This window comes from Condylura cristata, unplaced genomic scaffold, assembly GCF_000260355.1.
Source record: "Condylura cristata isolate star-nosed mole 26May11 unplaced genomic scaffold, ConCri1.0 scaffold00022, whole genome shotgun sequence".
Classification (NCBI taxonomy): Eukaryota; Metazoa; Chordata; class Mammalia; order Eulipotyphla; family Talpidae; genus Condylura; species Condylura cristata.
This window is the reverse complement of record NW_004567123.1, coordinates 9,610,307-9,630,506: the sequence shown is the minus strand read 5'-3', so window position 1 is coordinate 9,630,506 and position 20,200 is coordinate 9,610,307. Positions and strand designations below refer to the sequence as shown.

The following is a 20,200-nucleotide window of genomic DNA, read 5'->3' as shown; positions in this document are numbered from 1 at the left end:
CTCTGGTGAAGCCTCTCACCGTCCCTGAGCCTCTGGCCTATACCCCAGTTCTGTATGAATAAATAAATAAATCTTTAAAAAAAAAAAAAAATAGAATATTGGTCATTGTGAATTATAAGCCCTTAAACAAAATGAAACTTATTGTCTTACAGATTACTCCCATAGAGAAATGTCAAGAAAACTGTAACATAGCATTTAGAATACAACCTTTTTGCAATTAAAACAGAAGAAAAAAATAAATCCAAGTAATGGTATTTTAAGTTTCTGAAAGGTGTAATTTTAAAACAAAATAATTTTTAAGCATACTCATAACTTCAAAGGAGACAAGGCTTTAAAAAGTAAGAGCTATCTGACTGTTTAATTCAGCAGAAAGGACAGGAAGGCCAAGAGGCAAGTCAGGAACTACATCCCACCCTGATATGGAAGTCCTTTCCTAGTAACGAAATTTGGAGATTCCAAGCCAAGGCAAAGATCTGTAAAGCATTACTTTGACTACAAACCACAACCTGTATTACCCATTTAATGTCCTTTGCTGAAAACATAAAATAAAATAAGAACTGTTTGCAAGGCTATGTGGTATACTGTACCTCTGGGGATCTATTATGAGACCTCTATTAACAGCTCATACAGATGCAAACAATTTAGTTTTCAAAAGTTATGTAAGAATTATATTGGCACATTATAAAAGTAATTTTTATATAAAATGATTTATGTTTGTCCAATTTCCAGTCTTCCTTTAAGGAGAAGTTAGACATTTACAGGAAATTGCTAATATGTTAGTACTCATACCCTGTTATTCAAGTGCAAATTCAACAAACATCCTTGAGTGAATGAAATAAGAATGAAAATGTGATAATAGTTTCTTATTCAAAATTGAGTATGTTAAGATATGTCAAAATTATCTCAATTACAACTTTCATTAACAAAGAGAAGCAGGGAGCTCTGAAAGTTGAGAAGGGAAGAAAAGCAAATAGCTTTGAAACAAATTATTTCTTGAAACCTTTTCAAATAGTGTAATAAAAACAGGAAGTATACTCTGTCATTATCTAGTGTTCTTCAAATTAATACTGTGTGCAACATACATATCTTGTGCAACACACCTTTCTTACTTAACACTACCCTAAGAATCACAAATTCCCTAGTACCCTAGTATCCCACCATCAATTCTCATTATCGAGGGATGGATGGAGGCCAATGAAAATGTACTACTAACCAAAAAATCATTTGGGGATTTTTTTGTTTAGCAGCCAATTAAGCTCAAATTTTCAAGAACTGGACTGATGAAAGATTTCCAATTTAGATTCCTCTGTGGTAGTATAGGTTAAGATTCATTCATTCAACAAATATTTATTGGACACCTCTGTGCCAAACAAATCTTTTCTTTAAAAAACCAGATATATTAAAAAGTTCAGACTTTGTGGGCCACACAGACAACTACTCAACTCTGTCTTTGTTGCAGAAAAGCAGCCAGAGAAAACACAAAAACAAATGAGCATGGCTGTGTTCCAGTAAAACTCCATTTATAGACACTGAGATTTGAATTTCATGTATCTTTCTGTAGTCATGAAATATTACTCTTCCTTTGACCTTTTTTCAATCATTTTAAAAAGTAAAACCCATTCCTAGCATGTGAGCCATTCAAAAACAGGCAATAAGCCAGATCTGGCTTTCAGGCAAAGTTTGCTAATCCTTGATCTAAACCATGGCGATACAACAATGAACAAAACAGAAACTTCAGTTCCAGCTAGGAAAAGATGATACAGTAAGAAATTATTTAGATGGCATGCTACATAGCAATAAATATGACAGAGAAAAATTAAACAGGACAGGAGCTAGGGAGAAATCAGCATGGTCAGAGGGCTGGCTATAAGGGAGAGGAGACATGAAACCCACAGAGGTCATTATAATTTACCCTTTAAAGTACTTATTTTAACATAATTTTAGATGTACAGAGAAGCATATCTTCTCGGTACAATAATAGCTAATATCCCAAAATAAATGAAGACCAACAAATTTTAATAACCCGGGGGGGGGAAACAGATTACAATGCACAAAAGCTTTGAGTAGACTGCAGCAGACATTTCTCCAAGGGCGATATACAAATAGTCAACCAACACATGGAAAATATGTTCAATATCACTAGTCATTAGAGAAATGAAAATAATCACCATAATGAGCAATCAGTTCATACCCACAAGGATGGTTATAATCAGAAAAAACAAAAATATTGGCAAGAATATGAAGAAATTATAACTCTTATAAATTGCTGTTGGTAATGTAAAATGACTTAGCAGCTGCAAAATGACTTAGCAGCTGCAAAATTCAGTAGCTTCATAAAAAGTTGAGCTCATTATTATGTACTCAAAACACTTGTACAGGTATCTCCATAGCAACAGTATTCACAATAGCACAAAAGTGGAACAATCAAAAAGGCCATCAGTGATTTAAATGAATAAACAAATTGTGTCATACACATGAGTAACACTAAGTAATATTCCACAAAAAAGAATGATCTATGCTACAATGTGGATGAATTATGAAAAACAGTAAACAAAAGTAGCCAGACAAAAATGTTCACATCTTGTTTGGTTCCATTTATATAAACTATCAAAAATAGGTAAAAATCCAAAGAGACAGAAAGCAGATTAGTAGTTCTCAGGGGCTGGAAGGAAACTGAATGGAGAGTAACTGCTTAATGTGTATGGAGTTCCCTTTTTGGGACATAGAAATGTTTTGGAAAAAGAGAGGTGTTGGTGGAACAGTATTATGTTTTTAATAAATTTCACCAACATTAACACACAAAAAAGCAGACAAAAAATAATTCATATTGCATAATTCCATTTCAGAACAGGCTCTGTCACAGAGTAACTGGAAGGGGGAGTAAGAAAGGTTTTGGATGGTCCTGTTTTCTGACCTGGGTGCTGGTTACACTGAAAAATTCAAAGAGCTGTTTCCTTATGATAACCATGTGTGTGTGTGCGTGTGCGTGTGTGTGTGTATATACACATTTTAAATTTTAAAAACGTTGACATTTTGGGCCCTCCCTGGTGGCGCAGCGGGTTAAATTAGCACTGCACAAAGAAGCTTAAGCCACTTCTGCATGAGTTCGATTCCCGCCTGCCCCCGGAGGAGACCACATGGCGTGGCAGACCTCTCCTGACCCGCCCGCTGCTCCCCTCAGCAGTGTACTTCGTCAATCTGCCTGTTCGGCACCCTACTCTGTCTCTGGTGAATCCTCTCACCCTCCGCATCTCTGGCCTGTACCCCAGTTCTGTATTAATAAATAAATCTTAAAAAAAAAAAAAAAAGTTGACATTTTAAACTTACACTGTGGATTAAAGAACCCAAGGGCTGTCTCTGTATCATTTCTTACCACTGCAGGTGAATCTGTGACTATCTCAAAACAAAACAAACAAAAAAACATAATTTTTAAGACTGAGAAAATGAAATTTTCAGATTCCCATTTCCAAAGATTCCAATTTAGGTCAGGTGAATGGAAGCTAGGGAATCTTCACTTTATATAACAAGCTACCTCAAGTGATTGTTCAGTTAGGCTATGACCCTCACCTTAAGTAGCTACTACTGAAATGAATTCCATAAGCTACTTAACTTCACTTTCTCCAAGAACCCCATCTGAAGTTATCTATTAGCACAAATGAATCATTAGATGCTATAAAAGCTAACTACTCTGGGAATCAGGAAGTAACCTAACTGAAGAAAGATCATATGAATTGAATAATGTGAAAAGGATTATGCTTTCCAAGTAATCATCACAGATTCAATCACAAATATTATACACAAATCAATGATTTTTCTTAGTATGTTTTTCATTAAGAAGTAGAATTAAGATAAGATAAATGACACTGGAAGCTAACTATCTTTTAAAAGGCTAGCAAGACAGTTTAGAAATTGGTACAATGTGCTTATATTTCTGGTCATTCCTGGCACATTCTTCACCACAAACAATGAAAATAATATTTTCTCCTGGGACTATAAGTAAATAAAGGAACAATTACATTCAAGTTTAACTGGGTCACAGAAGATTTTGAACTGCTTTAGCTCCAGCTTAAAACTACTCTTTGGCGAGATATAACTTGGTTCTAGTTCAAATTACTCCAATGGAAAATTTTTTTGATAAGTCTTCAGTTTGACATAAAGTTCACTTTCCAGGTACTAAGTTAGTAGTCAAGCCCAATTTCAATTTTTAAAAAATTAAAGCTCATTGCAGGTAGAAATTCTTGCTGTAACAATTTACAAAATCACAGCATTAATTAATGTCAATTAACCCACTAATGCATTTTCTCAGCCCTTCCAAGAAGACAAAAGTTTGCATCTCTACCCAAGCCTTATCTTCAGGTGTTCAGGTGTACCTTAAATTGAAATACAGTCTTAACAATTTCCTATAAGGACAGCTGTCACTCATCCTTGGCAGGCTGCAGCCATAAGAAAACACTTTTCCATGAGGCCAGATCCTATTTTTTTCATGAGAAGTTAAAATTCAGATCTTTATTAGTCTTCTGATTTTTACATGTTGGCAACAAATTCCATATTTAGGAAGCAGTCTATGGGCTAATCATCCTTTACCTGTGAACTGTCTCGTCAGCAATCTCTGACCTCAAGCATCTTCAGATACAAGTTATGAGCTTTTTATTGTGAATATCTCTATCCACAATAGAGATTTTAGGTACAGTACTTCCTCGACAAAATTCCAATCATTAACAAGTCCTAACAATATCTAAAATATTGAGTATTTTTTGCTGTTAAAAAAATTATAAACACAGTAGTGAGTCATTTAACCTGCACTTGAATCTACCATGTATCAACATATCTTTACTAAGAAGAGCTAAATGCCATACCTTCTAGTTACAAAAATTAAAATTTATCAACCCTTTTTCAGCAAACAGTATTTCTGAAAAACCACAAGAACAGTGAAAAATCAGGGTATTTTCACAAGAGTCCTTTGATCACTACTAGTGTAGATAATTTCATCCACAACTTTATTTTACAGTGATCTGCAATTATGAAAATGATAAAAGAAAACACATTATTCTCTTGGAACTAGCAGTTTGGAGCCAATACATTTTTTTTATTTCATAATTAAATTGGAGGGGGGAAATATAACGGTCAGGTAAATGCAGGAAAAATACAGAGATTAATTGGGTAAAAAAAATTACAGGATAATGAAAACCTATAAATAATATAAAAGATCCCCCATGAATATCACAATTCACTTACCCAAGTCTTCTACTTCCTTCTTTCTCCCCTACCTTGCCCATTCATCAATTCTCTGCACCTCAGGATATGGACAATGTGCAAAAAGATTATAAATCTATCAATTATATTACCCTTTGCTCACTCTGAAAAAATTCACTGAAAAAGGTTTAACTATGACAAAAAAATTTTTACTGTTAGTAAATTTTAGCTTACTGTGTTAATATTGATTCCATGACTAACTAAAGAATGTGTCAATTGACATTGGAAATAAACATTTGCAACATTGAAATAAAAAGATTAAAAATTCTTCCTTATGTTTGGAACAATATTGGTTTAAAAAGAATTTTTGCATCTAAAGCTAACTGGAGGTCATAGACTCTGTTATCATGGTACTATAGAATAAAACAGGAAAGAAGAAAGACAGATCATCCAACTTAATATCCTGTTTGCAAGTTGTGATTAATTACAACTTCAAAGGTCTCCAGAGAAGTTATATACATGTAATTCTGAGCATATTGTGTCAAAAGAAAAACAGAGAAAACATGTAATTCCTGCACAGTAGAGGGTTATTTACCTTTCTTAATATTCTTTGTGAATAACTGTAGATATCTGCAAATTCATTTTCAGGAAACTGAAAATAAAAATCTGCAAAGCTACCTTCAAACATGCATTGAAAACAAATGCATGCAAGATTATTTCTGGAGGGATGGTGCCTGTCCTTATAGAATTATTCTCTAAAAAAGAGTCATATAAGAATATTTACTGTCAAATCTTAGTCAAGTATAAACAATCAGAACATGTTTTACAGAAACACTTATTTTTCACATTTAGGTTTTAGTCAATTAATATGACATTAAAAAAGACAGGAAAATGGTCTAAAACCTAATGGACTTTAACTAGTAAGTTTTAACAAAATTAGCCAGAAATATTTCACTAAGCCCAAACGAAGTACTTTTCACTTATAAATACAGAACCACAGGGCATATTTAGACACAGTGGTTCAATTATCTAAAAAGAGACCCTAGGGAAACAAAAACTTTCCATTTTCGAACTCTTAACTGCTTCTTAATGACAGAAAGTATTCTTTCTTCCTTGGCATTCTCTCTTTTCTCTCTACCTCAGGACATATTTACAGATGCACTGGCTGCTTTACAGGCATGCTAAAAGTTCTTGCTCTGGTGGATCAAAGTTGGAATGCCTGAGGAAATTACTCAACTTAGCCCGGAATTATATCTAGCCAAATAGTTACAGTGCTCTACTTTTAACATGTGTTAAAGTAATATTTCAGCTATCCTAAATGTAAGTTGAGAGAACATTTGTTTGTATCACATTCTGTGAACATTTGAGTCAAATACAGTATGTCAAATACCCAGTTTTAGTATCTATGACAGTTCATTTCTTCTGACTGTGCAATTACACAAAAGACAACATCAGGATTCTTTTTAAAAAGCATGTACACTAGGAAGTAAGACCTTTTATGATCTTCTTGCAGCATTCAAGCTCATCTGGAAATGTCAGAATAAATGCAACAAATATTATTTGTTCTTCAGAGCATCTGTTGATCTGGCAAACAATTTTCTGTCAAGACAATGGAACCATGATTTTCTCTCAATTATTATTAAAATTACCTTAATGAACACACCATACACTTGCATTCACTTCCATTCTCTTATTAATCTACCTAATTTGCAAATAAACATAATTAAGCAGAGAAATGACATCACAGCAATTTATTTTCATTTTTTTAATTGAAAGTCACAGAACTGTAGTACAAAGAATTACTTGTCAAACAAAACACATCTCTAAAATAAAATATTGGCTTCAATAGATGTGCACATCTGAAATGGTTTTAAACTTTGTTTTAGTTGGATTCTTTAAAATGTCCAGGAAGAGGTTAGCACACGCAGTACCTGAAATTGTCCTTTCCACATGAGCTACAATAGAAAAGACAAATGTAGCTGTTTCTCCCATAAAGCCAAATTCAGCATCCACTTAGAATTCCCTCCAACCTAAATAATTACACCTTTTAACAATGCTGACAATAATATGATACCATCATTCAAAAAGAGCCTAACAGACCATGAATTGAAACTTCTATCAAATGTGAAGTGAGGACATGTCAAAATGGGAGGCAGGTAGGGGAGCAGCATTACTAATAATTAGTAACTTATAATTATGCTTTTTATTAAAAAGATTTCCACTCCATTACAAAATGTTAACATCTGCATATAATGCGAGAAGGAAACATAAAGAAGTTCCCCATTCTGAATTTTCTAAGTACCCTACTAAGTGTTTCAGTGTTGATGCCTGGTGTTACATATATACACGAAAGGAACTGTATACTGCCAAGTAGGAAGCTGACTGTGTGAGCAAGAATGACTGCCAATAAAATCTCCCTGGAAGTGGGAATGGCCAAAAAACTTCTGTTAACTAGAATCCTTAGGGTTTGATTTTAAGTTGTCTGCTCTACTGTGATGAGATATGATTTTTTGCTGTTCTAACATTAAAATCAGCTACACACACAGAAATTAGATAATTGGAAGAATTAATTAAAAAAAATTTTTAAACAATGCTTTATTCTACTTTGGAGCAGGATTTAAGGTATGACCTGCATAGATTCTTAATAACCATATAACTTAAGTCTCTTAGTCCCTTCCATATTCTGAATAAAGGTGTGGGACTGAGAGATGGGCAAAAACTTAGTCAAAACACAGTCTTTCAGATTGACCATCATTTCAACACGTGATTTTGATGAACAAAGAAAAATCTTCTTAGCCTAGCTCCTTCATTACCAGAAACAAAAATAAAAAAGTAACTGTTATATTGTAAAATTGTTGCTCCACACACACAAAAGTAATTAATAATCACAACACTACATATCCAAGGGTCAATGAATCGACTTTAGTCCTTTTTCTGTAATCTCTATTAACCTAGGACAAGAAGACATACTACACTCACTCCAAATGTCTAAATTGTTTCCACACACCAACGCCACAGCATTACCAAATATACCTTCAAGTAGCTTCAATTTGAATTCCAAAATATATTAATGGAGAATAATAACTCCCAGAGAAAAATAAGGGCTCACATAAAAAGCTACATGCTCCTCAAGAACTACTAAGTCTGGACCATATTTGTTATCAGCCAAGATGAGTATATCTGATAATATCCAGGAAATGGCCAGAAAATTATAATGAAATAATCCTTCATACCCCATTGGTACAAAGTAAAACATAACAAACTCTGTACTTTAGTGTTTTGACACAGTTTTAGTGAAATATAAATTAGTCAAGAATAAGTGATTCTATTGTCTTATTATTCTAAAAACACAGAAGGAAAAAAAATCACTGCTTTTCCATTAAGCAGGTACTTTTTGTTCAAGCACATATTTAATTTCTAGGGTCTTAGAAAAGTATGTACCTAATGTGTAAACACAAACAGTAAGTTACAAGTTGCTCCTTAGTATTAAAGGCAAGAATTAGCATCAATACTCAAAAAAAGTGTTTCAGAAAGAGCGTAACTTACTTTTACTGTCCCAGGCTAAATGGGCTCTGTCTGGTGCTTCTTTGTCTGCACATGGCCACCCACAGCCTGTCTTCTAATTAAATCAATGCTCTAGCAGCAGAACAAGCAAACAAGTTGCCTCCCATCTGCGTACAGCTCTTCAGGACACATTTCCCTTGGTCAGAAGGTGGAAATTCTTGGGAGAGGTGATTTTCTCTGCCTCTTCACAAGAAGAACATGGATACTTGGCTGGATGCAACTCCATGAAGTGTAACTGTGTGTGTACACCTCAAAAAATAAAACAAAAAATGCAGAGAAACATAAAGACTCTATAAACAGCTGGAATACACAGAAAAACTGAGGCACCACTGGAAACTGCTAAACAGATAGGCAAAACACAGTCTTTGACTGAAATAATCAATGATTCCAAGTTGGAAAAAAGAAAAGTAAAAAGACAATTTGAAAGTCAAAACTCAAATTTCATGCAATAAAAATATTTTAAGTACTACAAAAGAAAGAAGGTATAACGCCTTGCTTCACATACATAAGCCAGAGCCCCTCCCACCATTACATGGAGTAATACATGTCACAGAAGAGAAAAATGAGACATTCAAGGGCATAAGACCAAAATTAGACACATCAGTCGCATGATTAATGGACACTTGTATATATGCGTTAACTGTATCAAGCTGTTTCTTTCCAAAGTGTCTCCAATAAAGCTGTTTCTTTCCAAGTGTCTCCTATAAAGGAGAGGAAGAAGCAATGAACACTTATTTATAAAAAGATTATTTCTGAAAATCAAAATGTGCAAGAGAATGGAGATACACATCTATCTAAATAATTTTTTCACTTCCCAAATAAACAAAAATGACTAGACACAAAATCCTACATTTTTGCAAATAAAAGTCAAACATGAAAGTGGCATAAGGAACAGGTGAGTAAGCGTGAATCTAAAGAAAAGTCCTGTAAGTGAATTTGCTACAGGTTTGGTGAGAAAAAGAAGGCTACATGAGTCCTTCCCACTAACCATCCTAGATATGCCCATATGCCAGCAGCATGTCACAACAGCTCTGTAGCCAATAAGGAATTCAAAGACTGAGAGGCTTTAGGTGCTTTCTCTTCCCTTGAAAAGCACAGATAATTCCAGCTGGAACTACATAAGCAAGGAAAGCAGTCTGACCTAATCATGCAGCTGCACAGAGGCCTGGACTGCAGTACACTAACAACAAAATACTCAACAATGATGGCATGCTAGAAATTCTACCTTAAAGAAATGCATGCAGAACTGGTCACAGGTATAAGAGCATGAAAAGATACAAACATGTGACAATGTTATGTATAATATAAATATATAATGCAAATGCCTATTTTTTCTTTCACACCCCAAACTAACAGCGATCTGGAAAAGACTTCTTAAGAATTTTCCTAGTTTACAAGTAAGCATTAAAATGGATTATGAATCTAAAGACAATAGATAGATTACAGCAGATATAAAAATGTATGCCCAATAAAATCTGCTCTTTAAATAAATTCTGACAATAAACTAGTTTCAGTAATGAATTACCATCTCCCCTACCCACAGGAAGAGGAATCAAGTCAACAAAGAACTACAGGGTCCATTTCATACAACTTAAGCTCAACAAATATTTTAACAAAGGAGCCTGTGTAATTTATCTTTCATAGTGTAAAATTTAAAAGTTATTTCTATTACTGTTTTTAGTGCATACTAACAATCTACCAAAATAATCAGTTTTTAAATGAAATAATCAAAATCTCTCAAAAGCTGTAAGGTCTTCAAAACTCACAAATTTTCTCACAGGGCGACAAAGAAACCTCCCAAAAGTTTGTTATTTATTTTCCCCTAGTATTCCTTAGCAGAACCTTTAAACCCAAGTCTTAATACTTTTTAAAAATAAATACTAATGTACAAAGAACTATTTTATTAATAGTTCATGCTCAATCAGAAATATGAAACAGCAGCCTCCCAGGTGGTGCATGGGTTAAAGACAGCTCTGTCAAGCTACCACCAGGTACTGCAGCAGGAGTTCAATCTTAGGCTTGCAGGCCAGGGAGCTGACCCACAAGGCACAACAGACCTCTCATGTCTCACTTGTTGCTCCCCTCTCAGCAGTGTATTTCAGTACATCTGCCTGTTCTGCTCCCCAGTCTACCTTTGATGAATACTCTCACATACCCCCACCTCTGTCCTACATCCCAGTTCTTCTATGCATAAATAAATAAAGCTTTAAAAAACAATTCATGAAGCATTTTCTACTTTAGCAGTGGCAATCATGAGTCATCCAAATCTGTAATCAATTTCCTCAAAGAAGAAATGCATATCAGAAACCAAATCTTGTGAAATGTGCAAAATTATGATCCAACCTTTAAAACCCACTGTTACTACCTAGAAACAAAACTATTACAAAAGCAGTCATAAAAGCAATTGCCCTGCAAACACATAGCCCCAGGAATAAAGATCAAATTACTTCACAATGTTTATCTTCTCTGATATGAATGAAATCAGAGTTGGACCATCAAATGAATAGAAATCAATTTTCCATCAATAAAAAGGATCCAATTTTATAAAGCCATAAATAGTTAATAAAACAATGTGACCAAATCAATTTGACAATAAATTAATAAAATATAACCCATAAACTGGCCTTTCTTTCCACTTCCTTCCCCATATTTTGAAGACAAAGTACACTTTAGAGTCCTGTCATTTTCATTTCCACAGAGAACACCTCTCATCTGGAAATGAACACCTTCCCTCCCAAAGTCCTGAAGAGATAAGCAAGGATTCATGTGCATGTGTGCACACACACACCCTTCATTTAAAGGCTCAGAAGTGCAGTCTTAGGATACCACCACTTGCCAACTGTTTGCAGTACAGTCTAGAAAATGAATACACAAAGTAATCAGTTTTCAAGAAAAGCTCAAAAATAACGCATCTGGTGACTTTCATAAGTAAATGTATATCTGAAGTGATATATGATGCACATATATATATATGCACATACATATGGGTATGTGTGTGTGTGTGTGTGTATATATATGTATATATACTTATATATACTTTCTTCTCTTTTACCTTGTCTCTTCTTCCTCTATGGCAGTGGGTTGAGATAAGGATACTTTAAGTATAAATTTTCTTATTTTTAATATGAATTAAACCATTTCAGTCTACAGTTAGTAAGAAATTCAAACCAATTTATTACACTTTATTACACTTTATTAATAATGTAATAGGCACCAATGTTTTTTAACCAAAAAGTATATCCCAAAGTAAAAATTTAAAAAAAAGATATGATGATTGTCCATCCACATGTAGTCAATAGATAATACTCAATTCTACAGAATAGACTGATCAAAACTAAAGACAGTTGCTGTCAAGTTAAAGATAATAAAATATAAATGAGACTCTCTGTGACCTTTCCATAAGGTTGCAATTATAAGGAGGCAAAATTGTTACTTACATTTTTCTAAAATATTAGAATGTGATTTTTAAATAGTTTTCCATTGATCCAAACTATTATAAACTTAAGCTGAACTCCTTATTTGAAAACCTGACCCTGTTTAAAGTGATGAATCTCAATTACGCAAGGCAACAGATACTGCTGGGAGCAGTATAAGCACGACTTCCAACAAAATTCTCAAGATTTGGGAAAATTCTTTCAGTTAGTGGAATCTTAGCCTTGAACTACAGACATATTTCAAAGATTCTACATAAAAATAAACTTTCAATGATAATGTATTGAAATTTTCCCCCAAATTTCACAATTAACTAATAAAACAATAGAACTTTGTTTAAAAAAAATAAAAAACTCCTTATCAACACTCTTAAAAAGCGTAGATCATCATTACAAACTATAAAGTTCACTTACTCTTTACTAATTCATTATTCCAAAATATATTTCTAATCATATTTAAGTGTAAATAAACACCTCAAAAATAAGTGATGAGTTTGACTCATCATTAGGGGGAAATGTAATGAAATATGCAACTTGATATAATTATGACTGGAGAAAATTAAACTTACTCTAAGGTGAAAAGAAAAACTCAGTTTAACTCAATTTTGTATCAGTTACCATTATAGTATATCTCCCATCTACTCATTAAGCTTCTTGCATCAATAACCTCAGGATCTCATCTGCACAAATGTATGATTTGTAGTTTACAACTGAATTAAATTAGATGAAGAATTCCTTGTATGTTCTGACTGAAGGTATGACTGAGTAGAAAGAACATCACTCTTCTTTCTTATACCACTGTTGTCCTTTTATCCATATTACATAATTAAATTTTTGCTCACATTATAAAACTTACCACTATAAGGTTCTCTCTCTAAATATATATATATATGTATATGTGTATGTGTATGTATATGTATATGTACATACACACACACATATATATATACATATGGTAAATATGTCATTGCCAAAGCACCTCATTCTAGTTACAATTGCCAACAAACAGGAGTGCTTATAATTGCCACACACTGCTTTAAATAACTGTCACATATTAACCCAGTAAATCTTCACAACTCTATGAAACAGGAATTACTATACCCATCTTACAAATGGGGAATCTGAGTTAAAGAGTGGCTGTGAAGTGCCCAAGGGCACACGGTTAATGACCTAAGAGAAAGCATAAAATGCATCAGTCACAAAAGGAAGAGACCACATCCCAAGTTAGATACCTCAGGAACCAAACAAATGGTTCCCCCCTTCTATGTTCACCTTCTGTGACAATATTAGGACTAAGCTAAAGACATTCACAGGAGACATTAAAGTCTACAAATTATGGTCAAAAGTACCACTTCACAAGTAAGCAAGGGAATATATAAAACACATGGCCAGAACTTCTGGTAAATTCCTGGATATTCTTCACAGGGAAAAGCAAAACCTGGCAAGACAGAATAAATACACTGATTGGACAGCCTAAGCATAAGGTCACAATCCAGTCAACTTGGGAAGATTAATTCTATTATATCCTTTCAAACTTATTACTGTTTTATCTTCTTATTTTATTTGATTCCCCAAGTAGCATTTTCAACCAGAAAACTACTTGTTCACCATTATCCTTAAGCTGTCTCAAGCAAACCTATCATAAAAGTTTAAGTGACAAAACTCCTGTTTGCTTATGGCCTCAATATGCCTGCTACAAGTCCATCTTCTGAAGGTCCCAGAATGAACCAGCCGAGAGACCCCTTACTCTGGAGTACAAAGAATCACAGCAAATTTGAGAGTCTACTCACTGAATTACTCACTGGCTGAAGTTAACAGAAGACTAACTTAACAATCACACATAAAGCATAGCTTCTGGGAATATAGTAAATTATTAGGTTTGAGGAAACATCCCTTTTCACTTTATACTCTTCAGATATTTGGAACTTTTTGTTTCCTAAACAAGAACACATATATTACTTTGTAGGGAAAATTAACTTTAGGAGTTTTCCTACTGAAAATATTAAGAAAGTTTAGGTATCCAATCAGCAGTAACATCTGTATTCATGAGTCTCATAAAACAAGAAGGAAAAAGGAATTTCACCAACTTTTATATTACTCAGAGAATTCCACAAAGAAAACAACCTAATAATATCACAATATAATTTTGTTAATCATGTTGGCAAACAATGGTTATATAATTGATAACTAAGTCAACAGCTTCGTGTCATTTGAAAAACAAACATAAACTCAAGTATTTTAAAGAAAACATAAGCAGAGGGAAAAATACCTCAAGTTCCACCAGAGCTGCAGTCACTGCATCTGTCGCAAGAGCACCAGCCTGTAACTTTTCAATTGCCTATGAAACCAAGGAGTGGGATTATTCATTGTAAAACCACAGCTTCTCAAACATACCCAGTAACTTTCCAAAGGCTTAAAGAAGCAGAGATATTCAGAATAAAAAGTAATCACTAGGTCCATTTCTACTTTAAGAGATAAGCAGTAGATTTGAAATAAGGAAGAACTATGATCATAGTAATTTATAATATAGCTGCTTTATTAGAGTCTCTAATAAAGCTTTCTTCTAAATGGTATGTAAATATAAATGAAAGAACTGAAAACTTAGTTATTTGATATAGAGTACCCAATTAACATCTATTTGCATAGAAAGTAATGGACCACAGCACAGTTAGACAATTTTTCTAGCTATGTAATACAAAGCCTGGTCTGTGACCCTTTCAGAGATTCTGTAAGCTACTGGTATCCCTTAATAAAGATTTCAAAAAAGAAAACCAAAACCGGACACCTTTGCCCTTGACTAAATAAACTGAAATCTCTGGTACAGGGGGGAAAAAAAGCAATGGAAAGTTTGCCTAGAAGAGAATATAGCAAGTATCAAAATAAAAACAAACAAAATTTCTCTTTCATGCCTCTATACTAGTTATTCAACAATTTAACAAAACCTCAAAAACCAAAAGTTTGTAACAGCACAACTGAGCACAAAGACAAAACTAAACTCAGAAATGACAATAAATTTTCTATATACAAACTACATGATAAAAAATATAAGGAAAAACTACAGGATAATTTCCATATAACAATATAATTTTCATTATATTATAATAATATAAGTTTATTATAGTATAATAATGATGATTTTTATGGCTGCCTTTGAGCTATTTTCTCTATTCCTTTTATAACAGAGTGGTGATAATGCAAGGGCAAATTGAAGGAGGAAGTTCGATGGGATCTATACCTGAGGGGAGGAAAGTAAAAAAAATGAACAGTGTACAAAAAAATTTTATATATATATATATAGTATTTATATATATATTATACATATATATGTTATACAGGTATATATATTATACATATATATAATTTTTACACTGTAAAAATTTTACACATATAATTATATATAATAATATATTGTGTATATATATACAAACACACACACACAATGATTTTTTTAAAAAGGAGTTCAATGCCTTTACAAAGATTAAAAGGTAACAGATTTTATGTCCAAATTCAAAAAATACAAACTTTAATTTGGGATAGGAAGGAAGGGAAAGGAGCTAAGCACCATTTGAAGAATGAAAAACACAAGACCTGACAAAACTGAATAAAGTAATTTTGTGGTCCAAACCAAAAGACTACCTTATAATGCAATTCATAAAATTTTGAATTTCAAGCTAAATGATGCTGCTATTATGATGTGAAAATGTTTTGATTATATACATTCAGATCATACCTTCTGACAAGCTCGTTTGCATACATGTTTATATTCCTTGGCTTTGGATTCAGAATGATAACCTGCACCTGCAATGAAAAAAAAAACAAAAAACAATGTTTTTAAAATATCAAATCTTGTGTGTGAATGTATATATATATATATATATATATATATACACACACACACACATACATATATATATACTTCATACAAATTGATGTTTTGCTATTGAAAATAAAATTATAGTCCTAAATGTATCAAATTTTAAGATCTAATACCTTCTTTTATCCACCACACCTCTTTTTAGCCATGTCTTTTCTTTTTTTCAAAACGATATTTTTCTACCAGATGCAAGAGAAAATAGCTTATGTTCCCAAAGAGACTTCAACAAGGTCACCTCTCCTCCCTTCATAAAACCCCTCTACAAGTTAAAGAGTTCTTCTGATCAGGACTTGAAAAATTCAGGAGGCATCTACAACAGAGACCCTTCAAGTTCCTTTGTTCACTTTTGTTATTTAACAATATACACAATTTAGGAAATACATGCATACCTCCTCAGCTATGTTACCACCCCACTCTACCATCAATTTCCATTTCATTTCAGTGGACTTCAAAGATGAAGCACCACTCTCATTCAAATGAAGTTTTGTGAAGAGAACTTTATTTTGAAAGTAAGGATTTTCATCAAAATAAAAATCTGCACTGTGACCTGATTTAATAGCTTCAAGTTCTATGACTTCAACACTTGTCAAATAATTCAGCACCTCTTTATCCTCCTCCCCAACCAGTGCACTTGGATGGATGACATGTTGTTGCCAAATATTTGATATTTTGGTGACCAATTCTGACCTCCTCTGAAAATATGGTTGGCGGAGTTTGTTATTATAGCTGTTCTACTTTCAAAACCTCCTCGCTGGTTTATTCATTAAGTGTGTCTATTTCACTTGTCCTCCATCTTGCTCTATATTCAACTCCTTCTTGCCGGTCCATCTCCTGCACATGCAGAGAACTCTACATCTCATCTGGCCTGGAGGCCCAGCAGGAAATCTTGATTTCATCATGAGATGTTGGAGCAAAAATTGATGTTTGAAGGCCATGCTGAGAGAAAGTCCCAGAATCAGATGCAAAGCAAAATGTTCATCTGGAAAAGGCCTGAGGACTCCTCTTTGTTGATCTTTAGAAAATATCTGCTAATTGGGAAGTTACTGCTCAGAATGCAGAATTCTTAAGAGTAACTACAGAAAACCAGTTAGTTTCTAAATAATACTTGACACCAGAGGTTATTATATCCCACTTAGCCGTGATTACCACCACTGCCACTACTCCTACCCAAACTCTTTTCATCCTCTCGCCCTGTAATATCACTCAGGGTATTTCTGAAACCTCAATAACAGCATGCCTGATCATTCTTCTCTCTTAAACACCCATGTCTTCCTCAAGAAAATGAATCAGAAATTTGTGTCCCTAAAAGAACTGATATTTATTTAGGGATTTGAGGATAATCTTAGTAAGGCAAGGACCCTAAACAATGATGAAAATTAGGTTTCTAATCAAAAGCTCTTTTACAGAGTTTTGATCAAGTACCATCCTCAACACCCCATGGATATATACACAAGACAAAGGAAGTCAAGAATTAGATCTTTTAGCTTCATGTGGGTCTGCAGACTTAAATTTAACATACATTTCCTCAAGTCAAAAACAGACTGGCCCATGATCATGGCCATGATTCAGGGATACAGGAGGACAAAAAAGATGCCCAAGTAATCAGAATCTATAATATACCCAAATCTAATCCTGTTACACAAAAGAATTATGTATTTCGAAGATCCTGTGCAAATACTTAGCTGACCTCTCTTCCCCATTCTCTAATAAGTGATCCAAGATCTATTATCTTAGATGTCAGGCAACAATCTTTTCACAGTTTCCCAAAGCACGGACACTACTGTCAAATAAATAACGTTAGTGTATGTATGACACTATTAATAGGATTAACATATAAATTCTGTTTAGAATAGGGAAAAGTCTTAGTGAAGCTCAGAATATCTTTAAGATTTCCGATAATTTCTCTATTTAACAAAGGAAAAGTAGAATCTAGCTAAAATTCAACTATACTGCTTTGTTTGCACTGTTACTTTCTCTTCATGCAAGTGGTGCTGACATTCTGTTTAAGCTTCAACTCTAAATTTTAAGTTTAGAAAGTATTTAGGGTTTTTTGTTTTTTTTTTTTTTCATTATTAGGTAACAGGTACAGATAGTATGCAGATATGGGAGAAATCAAATGACTAAAATTTGGGCAAGTTTCCACTACTGCTTAAAAAAAAAAAGAGCTTCAAAAATCTCTATGGTGGATGAGAAATTGCATTTTTCTACCTTGAACATGAAAGTTACATAATTTTTTATAATTCATTACACTATCTGGAGAAAGGGGCAGTCAGCCTTAGTCTGCATTATTTCCTGCCAGAATCTAGATGTCCTCCTATTAGTACTGATCCCAACCTCCATTTTCATCTAAGCTCATTACTATCTATGTACATCTGAGAGGAAGCATCGTCATGAACCACCACTACATCATAGAAAGCAATGCTTTCCAGCTACCAAGAGCTCTAAGTCACTGTGCTGTAGAAACAGTGAGGAACAACCTCAGAGTGACTGGGTAACATTTATAGCAAAGATGGAGATTTCCTGACTCGATTCCCTCCCTCTCTAAACTAAGAACTAGGAGTAAAGCCAAGCTACATGTAGACCTTACAACATGGAGTATGGGTGTGCCTGTGTCTCTTATGGCTGGTTTCTAATTTCACCACTGTCTCTGCCACCACAGTCTGTGGGAAGGACAGAGTGCACTGGCAAAATGCTAACCAATAAATTTTCCTCTCCTTTTTTCTCTTGACTCTCCTTTTCACTCTCTATATAAATACATCCCTTATCTCAGTTCTCTGTGTCCAGCATTCTTAAGTGTTCTGGTGAGGACTCACTGCCTGGGTCTTTCACAGTCCTTCAGGTTTAAGCTTGGCTGACACCCCCATTTCAACTTGGTGCCCAATATGGGGCCAGACATTCATGTTTGGCTAGTCCAATAAACTCCTTCTTGTGTTGGCTACCATAGCATGTTCTGCTACATGGCAGGATTTTTCTGATTGTAATTAGAGGAGTTTGGCTTTATATCAATTAAGTTCTCTCTGTGTGCTGATTTAAACAGGAGTTCACAGCCTTCCTGGTGGTATAAGGGGTTAAGTCTCAGCGCTATGAAGCTATCAACAGTCACTGCAGCATAAGTTCAATCCCCAGCCAGGGAGCTGACCCACATGGCACAGCAGACCTCTCCTGTCTCACCCACTGCTCCCCTCTCAGTAGTGTATTTCAGTAATCTGCTCTGCTCCCCACTCTATCCCTTGTGAGTCCTCTTACCTCCTTATATTTCTGGCCTATATCCCAGTTCTTATATGTAATTATACTTTAAGATGGTCATGTTCTATACAGGTATCAATAATATTTTTTTCAGCAGCATTATTTTTAAAAACACAAACCACAGCTTACACAATTACTTTTGTCTGGTTTTAATACCACCTTAATCTATCATCTTAGGTAAAAGAAAATAATGGTACAAGAAGAGAAAGAATTGTCACTATAAAATTTTCTTACTGATGAAAATGGAGATGCTCACTACCTTGAGGTGAATCTCTTTGATTCCAAATCCTCTCTAGCAATTTGCCTCCTCTAGATATGATATTTAATCCCTGGTATACTTATATGCAAGAAAAAATAAATCACCATTATTTTCATCTTCCTACTTACCCCACTTAGAGCTTACCTGCATGTACCAATACAAAGCCCCCTCTTTTCTCTTTATGGGCCTGCTTTGTTTCCAACTCTTTGGCTGTTATATTAACAGCTGAAACCTGAGATGATCTGGATGGCAGCCCTTCTCCAGAACTCATCCCCTTCTCCATGGTCATTCTCCAAGATTACCATCTTCTACTGGGGGAAAAAGCATACTTCCATCCAAAATAATTTCAAGAGAGGAATTATCCTAAAGGAAAAGAAGCAAATGAAGTTGCATTTCTTTCTAATAATACACAGGTAACAAATCAGTGCAAAGCTAACTTTCTAAAACATAATTTTAAATTCATTTAAGAGAATAACATGGTATGTAAAAGTTTAGAATTTAAATCTCTCTGAAGACTGACAATACTTGAAGTTAGATTTAAAAAAAAAAACTGTGAAAAGACTCCTGACCGCAAAGATACTGTATCTTTAAACTACAAGAAACCTCATTTAGCTTAAATATCACTTTCTACTC

General features: G+C 34.1%; 1 protein-coding gene across 4 annotated transcripts in view; it reads right to left on the bottom strand.

Moving 5' to 3' along the window:
* The window catches only part of TASP1 (taspase, threonine aspartase, 1), a 199,315-nt gene that overhangs the window by 170,580 nt on the left and 8,535 nt on the right, over window positions 1-20,200 (bottom strand). For all 4 annotated transcript variants that reach the window (XR_001145711.1, XM_004687161.1, XM_012728473.1 and 1 more), the window contains exons 2-4: window positions 19,712-19,930; window positions 15,919-15,986; window positions 14,458-14,526 (exon numbers count right to left, since the gene is read on the bottom strand). Coding sequence is in view for 3 of the 4 variants with exons in the window: in XM_004687161.1 (XP_004687218.1) it covers window positions 14,458-14,526; window positions 15,919-15,986; window positions 19,712-19,856 (282 nt within the window). In the remaining variant the exon portion in view is untranslated. The remainder of the gene's footprint in view (window positions 1-14,457; window positions 14,527-15,918; window positions 15,987-19,711; window positions 19,931-20,200) is intronic.